Raw genomic sequence first — 19,226 nt, forward strand, 5'->3', positions numbered from 1 at the left:
ATGAAAAATGTGAGGGGAAACAACGAAAAATTAGTCAAAATTATTGATAACTACCTACCTATAACATAACCTACATATACTCAGTGACGATGAAAAATAGGTATTGTAAAATATAATTTTTCTGAGCTTGAACTTGAAAGATATAATTGAATGGACAACTTGAGTAGGTAAAAAAGAAATAGAACTACACGATGTTTTTTATTCTATTTTAATCAAAATGTGGTGACATATTGCCTGAAAATAACATTAAAATTGGAACAAGAAACAAAACATACAAAAATTCTACGATTCTAGAAACTAGTACGTTGAAAAATATCGTGCCAAATTATGATCCATTCTGTGCCTTAAGTCATAATGAATATGCAACTTCTTTAACGTAATAACAAGCTGGCAATCTGCTCTTGAAAATACCTATGATCACGAACCGCTGTCGATTACTTGAATAAGTTGTCTAAATGATTAGGTACCCGTCTTTTCCTCCTTCTTAACAGGTTATTATTTCTTACGAACGTTTTAAATATTCCCACGTTAGACTCGATGTTCATGAAATCAAAATTTCAATCTGTACAGTCAGCTGTACCTAATGTTTGAAATTTAATTGAGAACAAAAATGGATTCAATACTTTATGTCGTGGGCATCTCAGCACTCAAATTTTCAATGCTCTCCTTCGATCATGGTCGTTGTTATCATGTTTGTTTGTTACTTAATGTGAGGGAAAAAAATTACAATTTTGACAAAATTTCCATAATTTAGTACCTGTCTACGATGTTTTCTCAACACGAACTGAATAAAATGAATTTTTTAAACTGTAAGAATATATGATCCAAATTTCGAAGACCTATTTTCATTCTTTGAACATTTCATAGATCACACAATCTAAGCAGGTAATTGAAAGACGTTATCTTGAATACGTATAGGTATTAAACACGCTCACGATAAACATCTCGGACGCCTCGGATTTGCACTTTCATAAGAAGATAAATAAATCATTCGTGTTTATGAGAAATGAATAACAAATTATTCTAAGAAACAGCTTTAGCGTACGAGTGATAAACTAATACACAGTAGGTATATCACTTTTGCACTTTTGATGCATCGTGAATTTGAAAGTAAAATTGTATTCTTATAATTCTTACACCATTCACGTAACACAAGCCAAGCATATAATCATATTTTGTCATGAGAATCATTAAACGTAGATAATTATATAGAAAGAAGCTACAGGTACTTTACAGTAGACCTAATACTTTTTCATTCAAGTAGAGTGTAGATTTTCAGCAGAAAAAAAAACATAAATATTTTTATTATACACGTTTTGTAACTAGACCTAGACTCAATTTGGAAAATGTCAATAAAATGTCTATTAAAAAATGAAAAGTACGTGAACTCGATCACATTTAAGTACGCAAGTGCGCGAAATTACGACGCAGTATACTTTAACAGCAATAGGTAACCTTAATTATCACAAGCTCGACACGTTAAATTCGAACAGGTTTATCATTATTAATTTGAAAGACCAAATTGAAAACTTTCAAGATCATCCACGCAATGAAAATGAAGAACACCACTCTCGTTAGACGGTCAATGACGTACAATCTGAAAAAATCCGAACACAATTACTTAATTTCATTCACAATTACCTAGCTACCAACAAAATTACTAAAAGTATCAAAATGACAAAAATAATGAAATAAATTAAGTAGGTAGGTACTCGTAACGTACATTTTCATTTTAGTTTTACATTTTGCAATGCTATTCGGATCGTCTTTAACTAGATAATGTCTCGTTACCAAAGTTGCATTTATCATGTACTTCAGTCGATCTAAGTTTTTCCCAGTTAGTTTATAAGTTTTTTTATCGACTGGAGATAACGAGTCTCTTAGTTTTAGAAGATTATCCTTGGCGAATCTCCATTCTCTGGTGGTGAAATACTGTAGCAGTTTTTGACCGTGATATATTCTTAGTTGCGCATTAACCATGCTGTAAAAATAGAAAAACTCGGGATTATTTTTCGGTTAAAAATTACCTACTTCGATACGTGTTTGCGTTTGCGCTGAATATGTAGGTATCTTACAATCGTTTTCTTCCTAATAGAAACATGAGAAAATCAATGAAATATGCCGGAATCCAATGGAATAATAGAGCCAGAATGTTGTGCTGTAATTCATTCTTATGAAATCCTCCTCCTGGATACCACAGCACAATCTCGAACGGATAATCTGCTATTACTTCTCTTCCTAAATCCAGAACGTCTCCCCATTTAACTGGTTCTATTTCAGCCTGAGTCAAGTTGTAGACTGGTATTTCTTTGGTTCTGAAAACATCGCGGTAAACTTTCATTCTCACAATAATGTGAACAAGCAAATAATGTAGTAAAAACAAAAAACTAGTAAATGGGATGTCATGTTATACGATTTGTGCAACGGTAGGTAAGTTACATGAATAATTAGCAAACATCGTCGTAGCCTAATGGCTAATGCTAAAGCGCTATGCTATAGGTATAGCTAATGTTGCTATCGATGATCCGATGGTGATCATCATCAAATGGAAAAATTGGGCAAGTGGATTAGCAATTAGCATATTTATGGAATTGGATAGGATTCCTACCAATTATTGATTTGCATTTTTTCAAAAGTGAATAATCAATCAAGTAAGTAAGTATCCTATCTATCTTATTTACTTACTTTCCAAGTTAAATTCGTGGAAATGGAAAAACGAAATTTTGGAAATGGAATTGGAAAGATAACAAAATTTCAAAATCATTGCATGATAATTTGATAAAGAAAAAAGAGTCAAGGTGACAAGCAAAGGCATTGTTTTACCCTTTTTTATCTAATTTTTTATCTGCGTTCAGTCATTTTTAAATTTTTGTTTGGATTTGATTAGATATCTAGGTATTAGTCCAACAAATCCAAACCCAAAGATCAATTGACCAAATAAAAATAATAGTAAGTAATGAGAATTTGATTATTCAAAACTAATTAATAATTATTCAACATGAGAGAAAACTGGTACGTCTAAATGGCAACCCTGTCAATCAAAACACTTGTTTGTTTACTTTTTGATTGAAATCAAAATCAGCCATTTTGCCTTCATTAAAGCTCTTTAATACAAGTATAGAAATAGATTATACTCTTAAGAAAGTCATAGGATTTTACGTAAGTTTTACGTACTGCGCAGTGCGCGAGCAAGCATCAAATCAGCTGTTCACGTACAACGTTGCACCCCATTGTTTGCTCCACCCACCTCCACCGCGTGACGACACCAACCTGCCATGCGCAGTACGCAACACATACGTAAAATGCTATGACTTTCTTAAGAGCATACTCTATTTCCATACTTGTATTAAAGAGCTTTAGCCTTCATCTTGTCAGTTTTGTTGTCAGCAAAATTGTAAAGAGATATTTAATTATTGCATTATTGCATTGTGCATTCGTGAAGATTTTGCGAGTATTTCTATATTTATAATAATTCGGGCTTTTGTGCGTGTAAAGTTTCGTATTATTTTGAGGAAACGAATATGACTCATCGTCGATTTTGTGTTATTCGCAATCTCTTACTTCGTGATATCATAATGTATTTAACTACCTACTGAATGAAGCTGAAAGGAAGATGACTTCAACTAAACAACATTTTGTAACAATTGAATGTGTTTGAACCTTGCAAAAGATTTGGTCGGATCAACGTTGAAGAAAAGTAAGTTTGTACTGTCAATTTACACGATTGTATAGATAAGTACTAAAGTATTTTGAGGCAAATCTGCAGTTGGTACCCAAGTTCAGATTGAATGACTGTGACTGTCATAGATAAGGAAATATACTAGGGTAGTTTTGCGTTTTCATCCAATGTTCACTGTAGTCCAGTCCAGACTCCAGAGATTCAATTTCAGTTCAGACATTGTAATAATGAGCTCAAGAGCCTCTTGGCTTCTAAAGAATTGCAAACGTACAATTATCTACACTGATTCTAGTTTCTTTCTTTTAGGTTTCTGTTTTGATTGATAGCATATAAGCTGAAGTACCAAATTTTTGTGAAGCCATCAGCCATCACGCTGAAGTGCTAAACATCTTCAGTGATAAGTCATGATCATGACATTTTATGGGATTATGTAGATCTAGACAAGTTCAAAGTTGAAAGTATCATTTTTTTACGTTTTTACCCACGAAAAATTGATACTTGTTAGTTGTTTGCGAAGCTAATCATCTGTACAAAATAATGTACCTACAATTAACCCATAAAGACCCCTGCTAATCCTGAGATGTTGTGTAAAAATGCTTTCAATTTCCTGAATTAGATCATCACAAGCATCACTTTAACCCACAGTTCACCCCCCAGCCCCTTAAAGCTGTCTCGTAAAAGATGTACCGATTTTTTCAATTATCCTCAAAACCCGAGGAAGCAAAAACCCCAATGAGGTCAATCATGGAACTGAATGATAAAGTATCATTATCATTAGATGTACAACTGAATGAGTGAAAACATATTCCCAAAGAACACCCCACCATTTTTTTGGGGGAGAGGGGCAAATTTTGAAAAAAGTCGGGATAAAATACAGCCAATACAGGGACCCATGCTTCATTTTTGGATGAACATATTGATGGTATGATGGTAGAGCTTTCACAAAATGAAATCATGAATGGTGTGTGCAGGGTGGACCAGAGTGATTTTTTGAAAATTTGATACACTTGTTTCGATAAAAACCTGAAAAAACAGAGCATGCATTTATGCAGAGTACATAATATGGAAATAAAAATATCAGTGTTGAAAACCGTTTGGAACCACAACCGTTTGGAACCACCACAACCGCTTTTTTAGGTCAATTGAAACAGGACCCAGAACCATCAGAACCGTTTCAAAATTTGGAAAAGAGAAGTACCGAAAGAACAACCATATAAAATGATTTTGAAACAATTTAGAACCATTTAGAACCGATTGAGGTTTTTAAGGAAAGAACAACCAGAACAAGAACCAGAACAAGTTTCAAATAAGAAGAACCATCAGGAACCCTTTTCAGGAATCGGTTCTTTTTGGTCCTCTCATCATTGAAACTTCGTTTTTTTTACCAAAGTGAAATAAGAATTCATGTTTTTCATGCAAAATAAGCGAGGTAAAGGGGAATTTATCAAATTTTCAATTTTTTGCCAATTTTTTGCATCTGGAACCATTTGGAACCATTTTTTAATTGGTGGAACAACCAGGACCACCAGCAAAATATCAAAGGAGGAGTAAAAGGAACCACCAGAACCGTTTGAGTTTGAGAAGAACTGAGAACCATTTTGGAAGAACAATGTGAAAGGTATCTTTTGGAACCAAAACAAAACCGTTTCAAAGCCACAACTGGGAACCTTTTGAGAACCGAAACCAGAACCACTTATTTTCAAAGGTTCTGAAAACCACAACCATCACAACCAATTCAAATCCAAACGGTTCTCAACACTGGGAAATATTATTAAGTAGGCTTGAAATGATAGGGAAAACAAGGTGAAAGGAACACAGATGCTTTTGAACAGACCAAGGCTCAGAAAATCTACAATCCAATCCACCCAGCAAGTCTGTTTATCAATCCATGGATATTCTTTCTCAATTTTTGTCAGTTTGTCACCAAATAGTTACATCTTACAAAGGTTTGCAGTAGGATTGTTTTTCTACAGAAAATCAAAATAGAATTATCTCATATACTTGCTGAACTTTTCAATGACTCCATAGATCAGGGAAAATTTCCAGAAAGCTTGAAATCAAGTATTGTAACCCCTGTACATAAAAAAGGAGAAAAATCAAATTTAAACAACTATAGGCCCATCTCTGTAACACCAGTATTCTCAAAGATTTTTGAGCGTCTGTTGTATAATCGACTGATATGATTCCTATCAGCTAACAGCATTCTAAGTGAAACACAATTTGGCTTCCGTCGTGGAAAAAACACCACCATAGCAATATTTAATTTATTGAACAAAATTCTCCAAGCTGGCCAAGAGGGTGAAAATTCATTGCCAATATTCTGTGATTTATCGAAAGCTTTTGATACCATGAACCACAGAATTCTACTGGGAAAGTTGGAAAAATATGGAATAAGGGGTCCAATCCACAGTTGACTGAAATCCTTCCTTGAAAATAGGGTACAAATAGTCAAAATCCAAAATGGCGAGACTTACACCTTTTCTGAAGAGAAAATAATAGACAAAGGAGTCCCCTAAGGTTCCATACTTGGACCTTTATTGTTTATTCTCTATCTCTATGTTAACAATTTGTCATCTTACATTAATGCACTTCTAACCCAGTTTGCAGATGATACAACTATGTTTTTAAAAGGTGGTAGCTGGGACACACTGCTTAAAAAAACAGAACATGTTCTCAAAAACTTAATCTGCTGGTTTAATGCAAATTGCATGAGCTTAAACTTGGAAAAAACAGTAACAGTGCCTTTCAATGTAACCCCCAAGGAGGCAGACCTGGTAGCAAAAACTCTCTCAACTCTACCTAATGTCTCTTGTGCTGCAAAGTTCTTAGGGGTTGATGTTCAATGCAATTTAAAATGGGATGTATACATCACTAAATTAACCAGTCGTTTGTCATCTATAAACTTTTTACTCTTTCAGCTACGCCAAATTACAAATCAAAAAATTCTCAGACTTGCATATTTTGGACTATTCCACTCCACAATGGCCTATGGGGTAGTTTTTTGGGGAAGTAATGCATCTTATGTCAAGCAAATACTCACACTACAAAAATGTGCGATAAGAACAATTTATAAACTATACCTCTAAGACAAACATGCAGACCCACCTTTGTTGATAATAAAATTCTCACTACAATATCACAATATATTCTGGACATATCTCTCATGGTTTATACTGGGGTTATAACCTTTCCAAAAATTACCCATCCATACAGTACCAGATCACGAGGTAACCTCAGAACTCCCCACCACTGCACAAAACTTCTCCAGAGTAGCACTGTATCATCTGCTGCAAAAGTACATATATAATCGGATTCTGGGGAGTGTAAAAAACCAGCCAACTGCAAAAAAATTCAAACATGCCCTGAAAGAATGGCTGATAACTAGGGCTTATTTTACCCTGGAAGAATATCTCAGCTCCCCGGATCAATAAGAGTTCAAATTTTTTGAAATAACCTGGAGTAGATTTTATGTACCCATAGTTTTAAATCTTCATCTTTTATGTTTTAATCAAGTTTTTACCCTATATTTTAAAGCTGAAATTTGTATTCTATGTACTTACATGCTTAACTTGATACAATGGCAGCAATGCTGCCGCATGTATCTCAATTCTCAAATAAAGAATTTGAATCTTGAATTTGAATCTACTGCAGTGAAAAGCTTTTCACAGTGAAATTGCAGCAGTCTTTGGCATTTCATAACAGTCAAGCATTCATGAAGGGGTCACTACCTCTGCTTGATCATGGATGGTGAAGTTCTACACCATCCTCTGAATCTAGTAGTCATCAACTAGACCCATTCACATGATTGGAAACAACAACTTCTGCTCATGCAATACTGTTATGAAATGCCAAAGACTGCTGCAATTTGACTGTGTAAAGCTTTTCACAGCAGTAGATAATTCTATTCTGATATTTCTGTAGAAAAACAATCCTACTGCTAACCTTAGTTCCTTACTAACCTTTGCAAGATGTAACTATTTGGTGACAAATATCGAGAAAGAATATCCACGGATTGATAAACAGATTTGCTGGGTGGATTGTAGATTTTCTGAGCGTCAGTCTGTTCAAGAGCATCTGTGTTACTTTAAATTTTTTTCAGTCATTTCAACTTTCAAGCCTACTTGATAATATTTCCATACCTATTATGTATCTACTCTGCGTCTATGCATACTCTGTTTTTTCAGGTTTTTATTGAGACAAGTGTATCAAATTTTCAAAAAATCGCTCTGGTCCACCCTGCACACACCTTTCATGACTACCATCAATATATTCATCCAAAAATGGAGCATGGGTCCCTGTATTTTATCCCAACTTTTTTCCAAATTTGCCCACCCCCCAAAAAAAGGGTGGGGTGTTCTTTTGTATTATGCTTTCACTCATTCAGTACATCTAATGATACTTTATCATTCAGTTCAATGATTGACCTCATTGGGGTTTTTGCTTCCTCAGTTTTTGAGGATAATTGAAAAAATCGGTACCTTTTTTACGAGACGGATTTAAAGGACTGGGGAGTGAACTGTGGGTTAAAGTGATGCTTGTGATGATCTAATTCAGGAAATTGAAAGCATTTTTACACAACATCTCAGGATTAGCAGGGGTCTTTAAGGATTAAGTAAGTATTGGATTGGATTTAGAAACTTACCTCAGCGTATCAGTAGCAGTTTTCCACGAAGCTGCAATTAATCCATTACACACGACGTCGACAGGGTTTAAATCAGCTAAATATTCAGGGTCTGCTAACATTGTTCTTATCACTCCTTTGCCAGCTGCAATCATCAGTCCAGTTGGACCATTCAAATTATCTACCCAACCAGGAATCGGTTCTTCCCAAGCTGGAATAACTATGTAAATGCAACAAATCTTTGATTAGTTAAAAATGTGAATCCAAATCAAAGATTTACAATATCATTCGCTAACCTATCGAAGGCCTTCCTATTGTTACTGGTAACCTTGGATGAAAATCTGATACAATTTTTTCAGCCAATCGTTTCGTGTAAGTGTATGTATTCGGGTGAGGTTTTATCATCCTGAATGAGATTAGGAAATTTACCAAATTAGATTGGTAGGATGCTCATTGCATTACATAATTATGAGTAAGAGGAATGGAATATTCTGCAGTATAGATAAGCATACTTTTTTGTAATCGATTCCAGAATTTCGGGTTTCATCCAATGCACCATGTTGATGACATCGTAAGGGCTTTCTTCAGTCGGGTACACTTTTTCTTCCATTAAAGGAATATCACAGTGGCAATATGCGGTAGATGTGTGAACGAAAGCCTTACATCAATGTACATCGTACGTGTTCAAATGTAGGTAATTACATATCTTTATTTTTTTTTTTTTCTAATCTGAAATACCTCTCAACTACTTACCACGAGTTTTTCCATCTTGGTAGCTAAATTCAACAATTGCAGCGTTCCTTCTACATTCATAACAACGGCATCTTTCAACTCAGCATCTAGTTTCAACATAGCGGCGATATGATAGACAATTTGTACCTCTCGGCATAGTTTCTCTTCGCTGGATACCGACAATCCTAATTTTTTTTCACTTATGTCGCCTTCGACGCCGATTACTTTCTTCAACGCGGCCGGATTTTCATCTTTGAAATTTTTGAATATCTACATGTCCATTAATCGCGACAATATGTTTTAATGTAAACAATTGCAATGGCGTTAACGCCCTATACAAATTAATGAAATTTAAATAAAATCGGAAATATTCGAGCTACCGGACGTGCCGGAGTGTTTTAAAATGTCACATTGGTAGGCATAGGCGATGATTAGGTATACAATTTGACCTTTTAATGCTAATTAAGATCAGTTCAATGGCATTAATAGGTACTCGGCTGCGTATTCCCACTAAATACAATAATTTATAATCGTATTTTATACAGTATTAATTAGTCTCATCAAAATATATGTAATTATCCCGAGTGTGTTTTTTCCTCATCTAATGCACAATGACATTGTTTTTGTATAGGAATGCAAATGGAAGTATTCGCCAAATGATCGTTCCTTCTGCAAAAAGAACCTTCTTCCGAAAGGTAAGGTATATTTTTTCGTATGTAGGTAGCAATTGACTTGAATAGGAAGTCGAGAAAGTTGAAAAAATTAATTTTATTTCCTCCCTGTTATGAAACTATGTATACCTATACCTCATCGTATGCAATTCATTTACGAAGCGTAAAATTAAATGCATTAAAATACTTACCTACATTTCCTCTAAACATTCGTTCAGATCGATTTTGATAAAATCTTTCATAAATTGTATTCACTAGTTACAAAGTTCCCTAACTTGTTTACCTAAAGATTCGCTATTCACGCAAATTTACACCCTCCTTTCGCTCCCATTGTTACGTAACACGCTCTTTATCTACTATGTCATCAAAAAGCTGCGCACCTATTTAAGATAGATCTGTTTTTTTTACCTTTGACAACAAACAACGTTATAGATAAAAAAAAAAAATTACCGGAACTTGAAGTATTTCGTCGACTCTCTGTTGCACTTGTTTGCCACGTTTTGGCCGAACTAATATGTATATCTTGTCGATATTCGGGCAACTGTATAATAGCTTCCATATGAGAACTTTTCCAATTAAACCGGTTGCTCCGGTAATTAACACTGTTTTGCCGGCGTAAAATTCACCGATAACGCTACGATCCTCCATGGCTCTGGCTCCGGCTCCGTGCTTTCTAATTAATGAAATATATAGATGATTAGTATAGAAGCGCGCTAGAGCGCTCATAATACTTGTATCGTGTACGATTCTCATACCGTGTTGCTCGCGTATTCGTCGACAAAAAAAAGTGTAAATATGTATTTTAACACGAAGAGATTTCTAATCTCGACGAAGCGGATTCATTAGCTGGATAGTGCGATTTACCAGCTACAAATGAAATTTTTCATTCCCCCCTTGTCATTTTTGTCGATGGATGCTTTGCTTTTCAACAGTATGCCCATAAAATCTTTTTGCACACAATGAAGTGGGTGTGCTCCTAGATTATCGATAGGTGAAATGAAAGTGGAAGTCTTTAATCTTTGACAGGGTGTCTAAAAAATCAGAGTTCATGTCTTTTGTCAGACTTTCTGCGGAATTAAAGAAAACCTTAGCAGTGAGATTTTAGAGGGTCGAAATTTGTGTGCAGCCAATTTTTTCGAGGAGTAGCTTGGGATGGAGGGGGGGGGGTAAAAATGATGGGAAAAAATCAACAAACACTAGTTTTGGGTCATTGTGGAGTCTCCAGCGATTTTTTCAAATTTCCCTGGGAATTTCAAATCGCTTTAAAAGGGTCAAAAATGAACTTTACTATCTATAACCCAGATACATATTTAAGTGATTGATAATTTTCTGGAATTTTTAAATTGGTAAAAATTTACTTTTGAACTCAAACTTCTGAGATTTTGTGGTAACCGCCTATAAAACGGCCAGAGAGTCCCCAATAAGCTGTGACTAAAATTACAGTTACTGAAGTTAATTTTCAGTTCTTCCAAAATGATTTGGAATTTTCTGGAAAAAAATGAAAAAGCACTGGAGGCTTCAGAATGAGCTAAAAGTAGTAATTGTTTATGTGGGGGAGTTGAATTGAAGGAATTATTCACATTGGCTCACTTTGCTGGAAAAATTATGTATTTCATGAAATAGTTTGAAAATCGCCCATATTAGAATATACCTTTTTCAAATTTTCTAAATTTTCAAAAATTTGCCAAAAATTCAAAAATGAGCTCGGACTCTTGAAATTTTGGTTACGTGGATTTTAAGACATGCTGTTTCGATCTAGCTCATTAAATTCGCTCAAATTTGGTTTTTGGGTCGGGTTTGGTGTCAGATTAAAGGGGTTTGAGTGGGGATGACCTTAACTCAAAATTCGCGGATGTCCAAACTTTTGGTAGGTGTGGAGAGGAATGAAAAAGGTCAAAAATGGTCAAACTAAAAACCAATCGATAAGAAATCAAAAGTTGTCCAACATATTCAAAAATCAGATTCTCACAGCAATCTGGAAGGAAGAAAACAGTTTTTTTTTTTTTGTTGTTCTACCCTGAAAAACTTTGTATCAAGCCCCCCTCCCACCGTTTAATTAACTTAGGTGGCTAAAATTGAGCATCTACATCGACAAAGATGTCTTACAAGGGAACCTCTTGAGGTGTCCGCCTCCGATTTGAACGGGACCGCGATTTTTGGAAAGAGCATGTTCTAAAACCCCCAAATCCAAATTTTCAGCTGTCCAAGTTCATTTTTCGATTTTTGGCGAATTTTTGAACATCCAAAATTGACTATTTTGGTGATTTATGCTTTTTTAAAAAAAGTACGTACGTTGTACTTGATCGATAAAAATGTTCAAAATAAGTCCTAAAACAGATATTAACCCCCCCCCCCCCCCCAAATCCAAATTTCGCCATTTCCAGCCATTCTGGAGCTTCCAGCGCTATTTTTCAATTTCTCCAGAATTTTCAATTTCTCCAGAATTTTCAATTTGCTCCAGAAGGCGGGAATATGAAGTTGGGCAGCTAAAAATCGAGTTGTGTGTTGTACTCGATCTGTTTAACGAGTTTATTCACATTTGAGTCGATTCTGGAGCGGACAAACAAGAGTGCTTTTTTGACCAGCTTTTTTCATAATAAAAAATCAAAAAAAAATCCAAATTTTACTGTTGGCGAGGAAATTTTTGAAATTTGCGCGAATCGCTGTATTTCGAACACAACAAACCCCCTGAGGCCGAGTTCCGCCATTTCCAGCCATTCTGGAGCCTCCAGTGTGATTTTTCAATTTCTCCAGAATCTTCAATTTGCTCCAGAAGGCGTGAATATGAAGTTGGGCAGCTAAAAATCGAGTTGTGTGTTATGCTCGACCTGTTTAACGAATTTATTCACATTTGAGCCGATTCTGGAGCAGACACCTCAAGATTGGGTTTTTGACCAGCTTTTTTCATAATAAAAATATCCAAAAATTAAAGGGAGGCCCAAGAAAGGCTAGAAATGGCGAAATTCACTCTCGTATGGTTCATTAATGACGAAATACAGCGATTCGCGCAAATTTCAAAAATTTTCTCACAAACGAGGAATTTTTGGTTTTTGGATAATTTTATTTTGAAAAAAAGCTGGTCAAAAAACCACTCTTGAGGTGTCCGCTCCAGAATCGGCTCAAATGTGAATAAATTCGTTAAACAGTTCAAGCATAACACACAACTCGATTTTTAGCTGTCCAACTTCATATTCACGCCTTCTGGAGCAAATTGAAAATTCTGGAGAAATTGAAAAATAGCGCTGGAGTCTCCAGAATGGCTGGAAATGGCGAAATTTGGGATTTTGGGGGGGTTAATATCTGTTTAGGACTTATTTTGAACATTTTTACTGATCAAGTATGTACTTTTTTAAAAAAAGCATAAATCACCTAAATAGTCAATTTTGGATTTTCAAAAATTCGCCAAAAATCGAAAAATGAACTTGGGCAGCTGAAAATTTGGATTTTGGGGTTTTAGAACATGCTCTTTCCAAAAATTGCGATCCCGTTCAGATCGGAGGCGGACACCTCAAGAGGTTCACTTGTTAGATGTGTCTTTTGTAGTTTTCTACTTTTCAACTCTCCCCACTCCTTTTCAGCTGCACAAAAAAATTGGGTTTAGCGCCTTTTTTAAGAGTTTTTGATTTTGTATCATCCCTGGAGCCTCACCGAATTGACCTAGGAGGTTACAAGTCAACGAGAGGTCCAGAAAATGTCGTAGATGGGCCTTTTGGGAGTTTCTATCGTTCAACTTGCATCCCCCACCCCTTTATATGTACAATAGTGGATTTATGTGCAATTTTTTCAACATTTTTCGATTTTATCTCAACACTGGAGCCTCTCCAAATTGTTTTGAAAGATTAAAAATTGGCAAGTACATTCGGTGAGAGCCCTAGATGTGCATTTCGGGGGTTCTGACTTTTCAACCCCTTTCCACCTCTTTTCAGTTCCAAAAAAGTGGATTTTCGCACCTCTTCAACAGTTTTCGATTTTGTGTCATCGCTGGAGCCTCTCCAAATTGACCTAGGAGGTTGAAAATTGCCATTTTAATATTGAGAAGGTGCCCTAGATGTTCCTTTTGGGGCCTTTGACTCTTCAATTCCTCCCGCGAAAGCTCTTCTGCTGTAAGAAGTGGAGTTTCGCGCTTTTTGGGTGTCCCGAATGTGCCTTTTAGAGGTTTCGAATTCTTAACCCCCCTGCCCCTCTACAAAAACACATTGAGTGGATTTTTTCCAATTTTTTGACTTTTCTCGATAAAAACGATGTATGAAAAGGTGAACTGCCCGAACAACTTGAGGAGACGATTCATACGAAACGAGAACCATTCTTGTTAAATCTTCATTAGAATACATCGAATGCTCTGAAGATCTCAAGAGCCCTCAATTTTGACCAAAATCCAAAAAAGAAATAGTGTGAAGATACTTTGATTACTACGTTAACCAACTGGGAATCCCGGAGTTCTAATCTAATCCCTCTAAACCCCCTCCCCCCACCACCAGTGCCCCCAAACATCGTCAAAATACCTATGTACTAAAACATGAACAAAGAAAAAAAATGGAAATCACAATCATCGTATGTTATGTTTTTCAGAACGCTGAGTTCAAACTCATTTGATTGGGTAAGACTTCTCAATGCCTCTCTTGAATTTGTCTCCCACCATTTTGAATGATTTTAAAAATGTGGTGTGGTGTATCGATTTCATTAATTCAAACTTCGAAGTAGCATGAATTCAAATATCTGAAAATTTTTTGGATTCTACTCCTCGCGGTGTCTCCCCCTTTACCAAATAGAGAACTTGACTTCATTCTTGGTTCAAGATGAAAACTCCAAATTGGAATGATTCTCGTCAGCCAAATATTTTGTAAACCAGTTCAATAAAGCTCCAGCACCAAAAAAAAGTGAAATTATATTTTATTGTTCTGTTCACATTCGTCGTGGAAAAAAATCCGTGACCTTTTTGGACACCCTGTAGCGAGATTATCACTTTGAACACATCGACATTACTAATCATCAGTCTCAGTCACGAGAATTGCAACACGTGTTTCATTTCGCTATTCTCATTATTATGGCAATTAATGAATAATATGATTGACATTTTGTGAAATTTTCTGAACATACTGTAGATGAAAACGAAAGCAAATTATACAATCGCAGTATTTATGCAGAGGAATAATTCTCCCTTCAAAGTGTTATATAAGATGCTGCGCTATTATTTTTTCTAATTCAATAAGTCGATTTAGTAGACATATGAAGTGTACTATGGAAGATGAAAGAAGAGAGGTACGAAAAAGAAACTGTTGATTAATAAAGATTTTGTAGTTAAGATGACAGTAAATTGTATTGCGATTTAGAAGATTTAACGTTTGATTATGAATCAAGACCTTTTACTCGATGTTCTCACGTTTGATGGTATTTTTCCTATCAGAAGAAGCTAATCTGGATCTGACCAACGAATTGGTAGGGTAGTCTTTTTAATTTATACATATTTCAGCTGAAGGCATATATGTAGTTGAATTATTATTACATCTTCTTGAAATAATGAATAGCTGACTACAATCTGGTCTCTATGTTACGTAATCTTGTAAAAAAAATAAAATGAAATCGGTAAAATCTTAGAATTGAAACAAAATGAAACAGAAAGCACTGCATTATTTTTTGAAGACGTCTTATTAGGATTAAAATAAATTTAACACACACTGGTATCACAACTTCACTAGAGGCTACCCATAGGAAGGAGAGTATCACAATAAAATCCCACGGATATCTACAAGTAGTAATTAATCACTGTCACGGGAAACTCCAAATTCTCCACATCTATTTACATTTTTTTAAATGTCATTGACCTTGAAAACCCCCTCGTTGCATCCAAAATATTTTATAAGTTATCGAAAGTGAAAGTCCTCATCGTTATGAAATCACGTTGGTATTTAAAATATTACATATTTAATTTGTACTACGTACCCCGATTCCGATACCTATCCAATATATCCATATGTTAATTCATTATAGACAAGAGTGAAGAAAAAAATTGAATAAAAAAAAGCATGAAAATACTCACCAGATGTTGGAATATAGGTATCTACAGAAATAGCGGCAATTTATCATAAAGTTTAACAACCTGCGAATAGAGTTACGTGCAGACTACGAGTGGAAGCAGCGCTGCGCCTTTTACGCGAACGATGAGTCGATGATAGCCGCAACTTCTCTCTCCGGTAGTAGGAAAGAAAATAAATATCTCCGTCCTTCACCTTAATGTCGTAGGCGACCTTGGCAATGTGCATTAAATTTATGTATGTATGAGGAATCAACAAAGTCCACCGTCCACTTTCGTTATTATGTCATCGACTCATCGTCGTCAGAGTGTTATTAGAGTTACTCCTATAGCTACCAAGAAAATGCAAATGCCATCGTCATTGAGTAATTTTTTTCCCCCCATTTGAGGGTTTGGTAAATGATTTTGTGTGTACTTATAGTCGAGAGTGTGTCGATGTGTTTGTGTTGTTGTACTGTGGAAGCAAATTGATGATAATACAAAATGTATGTATGTTGCGGAAGTCTTGCTGGGTGCTGGTGCAGAATAGAGCTACGTGTTGTCCACGTATGTAGTATGTACTGGTAGTGAAAGGACTGACAGGTGTAAGTAGGTACACGAGTGGTTAATATTTTAACACGATTTCAATTACAACTAGATTAATGTTTGGATTATAAAGTAGCACGGATGATACCTAATGTTACGTGATCAGAAGAGGCTCTGAGATTGCGTCATGTCTTCGTCACAGGTAGCTGTTGAGTGTGATTAAAAACATCGATATTTGAATAATGAAGACAATAATATAGACATCATTCGTAGTTGTAACAATGTTGGGTCTAAGTTGGCCACACAGGTGGTTGATTGTTTCGAATTGAAACAAATGTGTAAATGTAAAATTACGAAGGTTTATAGGTACATACAAGTTAGTATAATGGTGGTTTTAATCTCAATAATGTGTTCAAAGATAGACTGCGTCGAATGTAGGTATGTGAAATATTCACACTCGAGGGGATTAAATTGGTGCTGATTTCATGATCGACCCCTTTTTTGGAAGTCCTGATCTTTATAACTTATTTTAGTTCAAAATTGTAATCATAATACGTAAGGGGTGGAATCAAACTTAATCTGGTGTATTTCTCACAGAAAAACACAATTATACCATAATCAAAGCCCTAAAGCCAAAATTCGCGAAGTTAGAGGGGAAAAAAGTGAACTGGATAAGGTTGAAATTTTTTTCATGTGCCATGTAAATTGCGGCTTATCTTGATTAAACACCTGTTGTCTGTTGAATGTTATTCTATCGATTACAGCATTGCAGACTTTCTTTTTTGAATTTTCAAAGTGGTCCATATTAGGGACCCAAAATGGAATTATCAAATTTCAACTCTTCAGGAAAAAATTAATTAAACCCGGTTTAGAATTTGCTTTGCCTTGGATGTACTGAGAGCAGAAGTGGAGGCAGCCATAAAAAAACGCAGGAAAAACAAATCAGCTGGAGCAGATGGTGTAGTTGCAGAGATGATAACAGCAGCGACTAATGAGAGTACCACAATAATACACCACATATGTAACAAAATATGGAGTGATCGCAAGTGCCCACAGGACTGGACCACATCCATACTCGTATACATACTTCTGCACAAAAAGGGTCAAAGCTCGAATGCTCCAACTACAGAACAATCTCCCTGATATCTCATGCTGGCAAGGTGCTCCTAAACATCATACACGAACGCATCAAGTCACTTATACTTCCTCAAATATTTCCAGAACAGGCAGGTTTTGTTCCAGGAGAACACACCAGAACATCTCTGAGGACTTGTGCACACCTAGAATTTTCCCAAACACAACCAAACATCTCTGAGCACTTGTGCACACTTCGAATTTTCCCAAACACACCCAAATATCTCCGAGCAATGGTGCACGACCCCGAATTTTCCCAAACACACCAGAACATCTCTGAGCACTCGTGCACATCCCTGAATTTTCCCAAACACACACGAACACCTTGGGGCACTCGTTCACATCCCGAACTCACCCAAACTGCCCTGAACATCTCCGAGCGCTCTTGCACACCCCAAACTCGCCCAAACTGCCTCGAACACCTCCAAGCACTTGGTCACACTCCAAACTGACCCAAACACCTCCGAGCACGCGTTCACATCCCAAACTCGCCCAAACTGCCCCGAACACCTACCAGCACTTGTGCACACCCCAAACTTGACCAAACTGCCCCGAAAATCTCCGAGCACTCGTGCACACCCCAAACTCACCCAAACAACCTCGAACACCTCCGGGCACTAGTTCACACCCTGAACTCACCCAAACTGCCCCGAAAACCTCCCAGCACATGTGCACAGCCCAAACTCGTCCGAACAACCCCGAACACCTGCGTGCACTTGTGCACACCCCAAACTTGCCCAATTGTTTCAGGTTGATTATCATTCTCAATGTGGTCTGTTGTTGTTCCTTTCTGTTTGATTATGAGGTTTCTCAGTTTGTTGTTCAGTTTTTCTGTTTTGCTTTTTCTCATTTTGTAAATGGTGTTGTACAGTCTGGTTTCAAACACATCCCATTCAACAGGGTGGTATTCTTTGCTCAGTTGTTTGTGAGCTTTATAACAATCCATTTCCAGGTTAGCTCTTATTCTATATTTTTCATTGATCTCAGCATTTAGCCATTCTCTTTTAGCTTTGAGGATGGCTATCTGTCCAGTTCTGGTAGTAGTTTTAGTCCTCAACTATTGGAATATGACATCTACAGGAAACCTACTCACTCCAACAACTACATTCCTGCTGACTCTTACCAGCCCTGGAGCCAAAAACTAGCTGCTTTTAATAGCATGGTCCATAGATGTTGTGCACTACCCTTGAGCCCAGGAAATAGAAAGAGAGAATTTGACCACATTAAAAGAGTAGCAAACAATCTGGGATACAAGACCAGAACCATAGACACCCTCATCAAAAACCATATAAGCAAACAAAGATTAAAAGAGATCACCACATTCCAAAGAGATAAACCAGGCAATAGAAGAATCAAGTTGACCCACTACCCAGTCATAACCAACAAACTTTGTCAGATCTTCAGGAAAAATGATCTAGAACCTGTCACAACTAATCAACATAAACTGAAAACCCTACTGGGAAGCCTCAAGGACAAGGACCCAAAAACTGACCAATCAGGAATCTATAAGATCACATGCTCTGGCTGTGACAAACTTTACATTGGACAGACTAAGAGAAACATCATAACCAGATACAAGGAACATATGCACAAAGCTAGATACAATATTGAAGGAAAATCAGCAATAGGAGACCACATTATAGCAACTGGACACACAATAACTGAAGTCAACTTGACCCTAGAAAAACCAGTTGCCAGAATATCAGAACTACCAATTAGGGAAGCAATAGCCATGCGCAAAAACAATAGAGAAAAACTCCTCAATTATGACTTGGGACCTTTGGACATTGACCTGCTCAAATGCCTACATGGAACCAGTCACATACACATTCC

General features: G+C 36.3%; 1 protein-coding gene across 2 annotated transcripts; it reads right to left on the bottom strand.

Moving 5' to 3' along the window:
- Positions 1-185: 185 nt before the first annotated feature.
- Positions 186-15,901, bottom strand: LOC135845030 (putative fatty acyl-CoA reductase CG5065). 2 transcript variants are annotated; one of them, XM_065363474.1, is made up of 9 exons: positions 15,741-15,901; positions 10,154-10,376; positions 9,054-9,283; positions 8,813-8,958; positions 8,597-8,706; positions 8,322-8,520; positions 2,076-2,315; positions 1,724-1,981; positions 186-1,597 (listed from the first exon to the last, which is right to left on the bottom strand). In XM_065363474.1, the coding sequence occupies exons 2-9, from the start codon at positions 10,260-10,262 to the stop codon at positions 1,480-1,482; spliced, it is 1,410 nt and encodes a 469-aa protein (XP_065219546.1). In that variant the 5' UTR covers positions 10,263-10,376; positions 15,741-15,901; the 3' UTR covers positions 186-1,479. The 2 variants fall into 2 exon arrangements, with proteins under 2 accessions (XP_065219546.1, XP_065219545.1); XM_065363473.1 differs by having other exon boundaries at positions 9,054-9,302.
- Between the last annotated feature and the right edge of the window lie 3,325 nt (positions 15,902-19,226).

The sequence above is a fragment of the Planococcus citri genome, chromosome 4 (genome assembly GCF_950023065.1).
Source record: "Planococcus citri chromosome 4, ihPlaCitr1.1, whole genome shotgun sequence".
NCBI lineage: Eukaryota > Metazoa > Arthropoda > Insecta > Hemiptera > Pseudococcidae > Planococcus > Planococcus citri.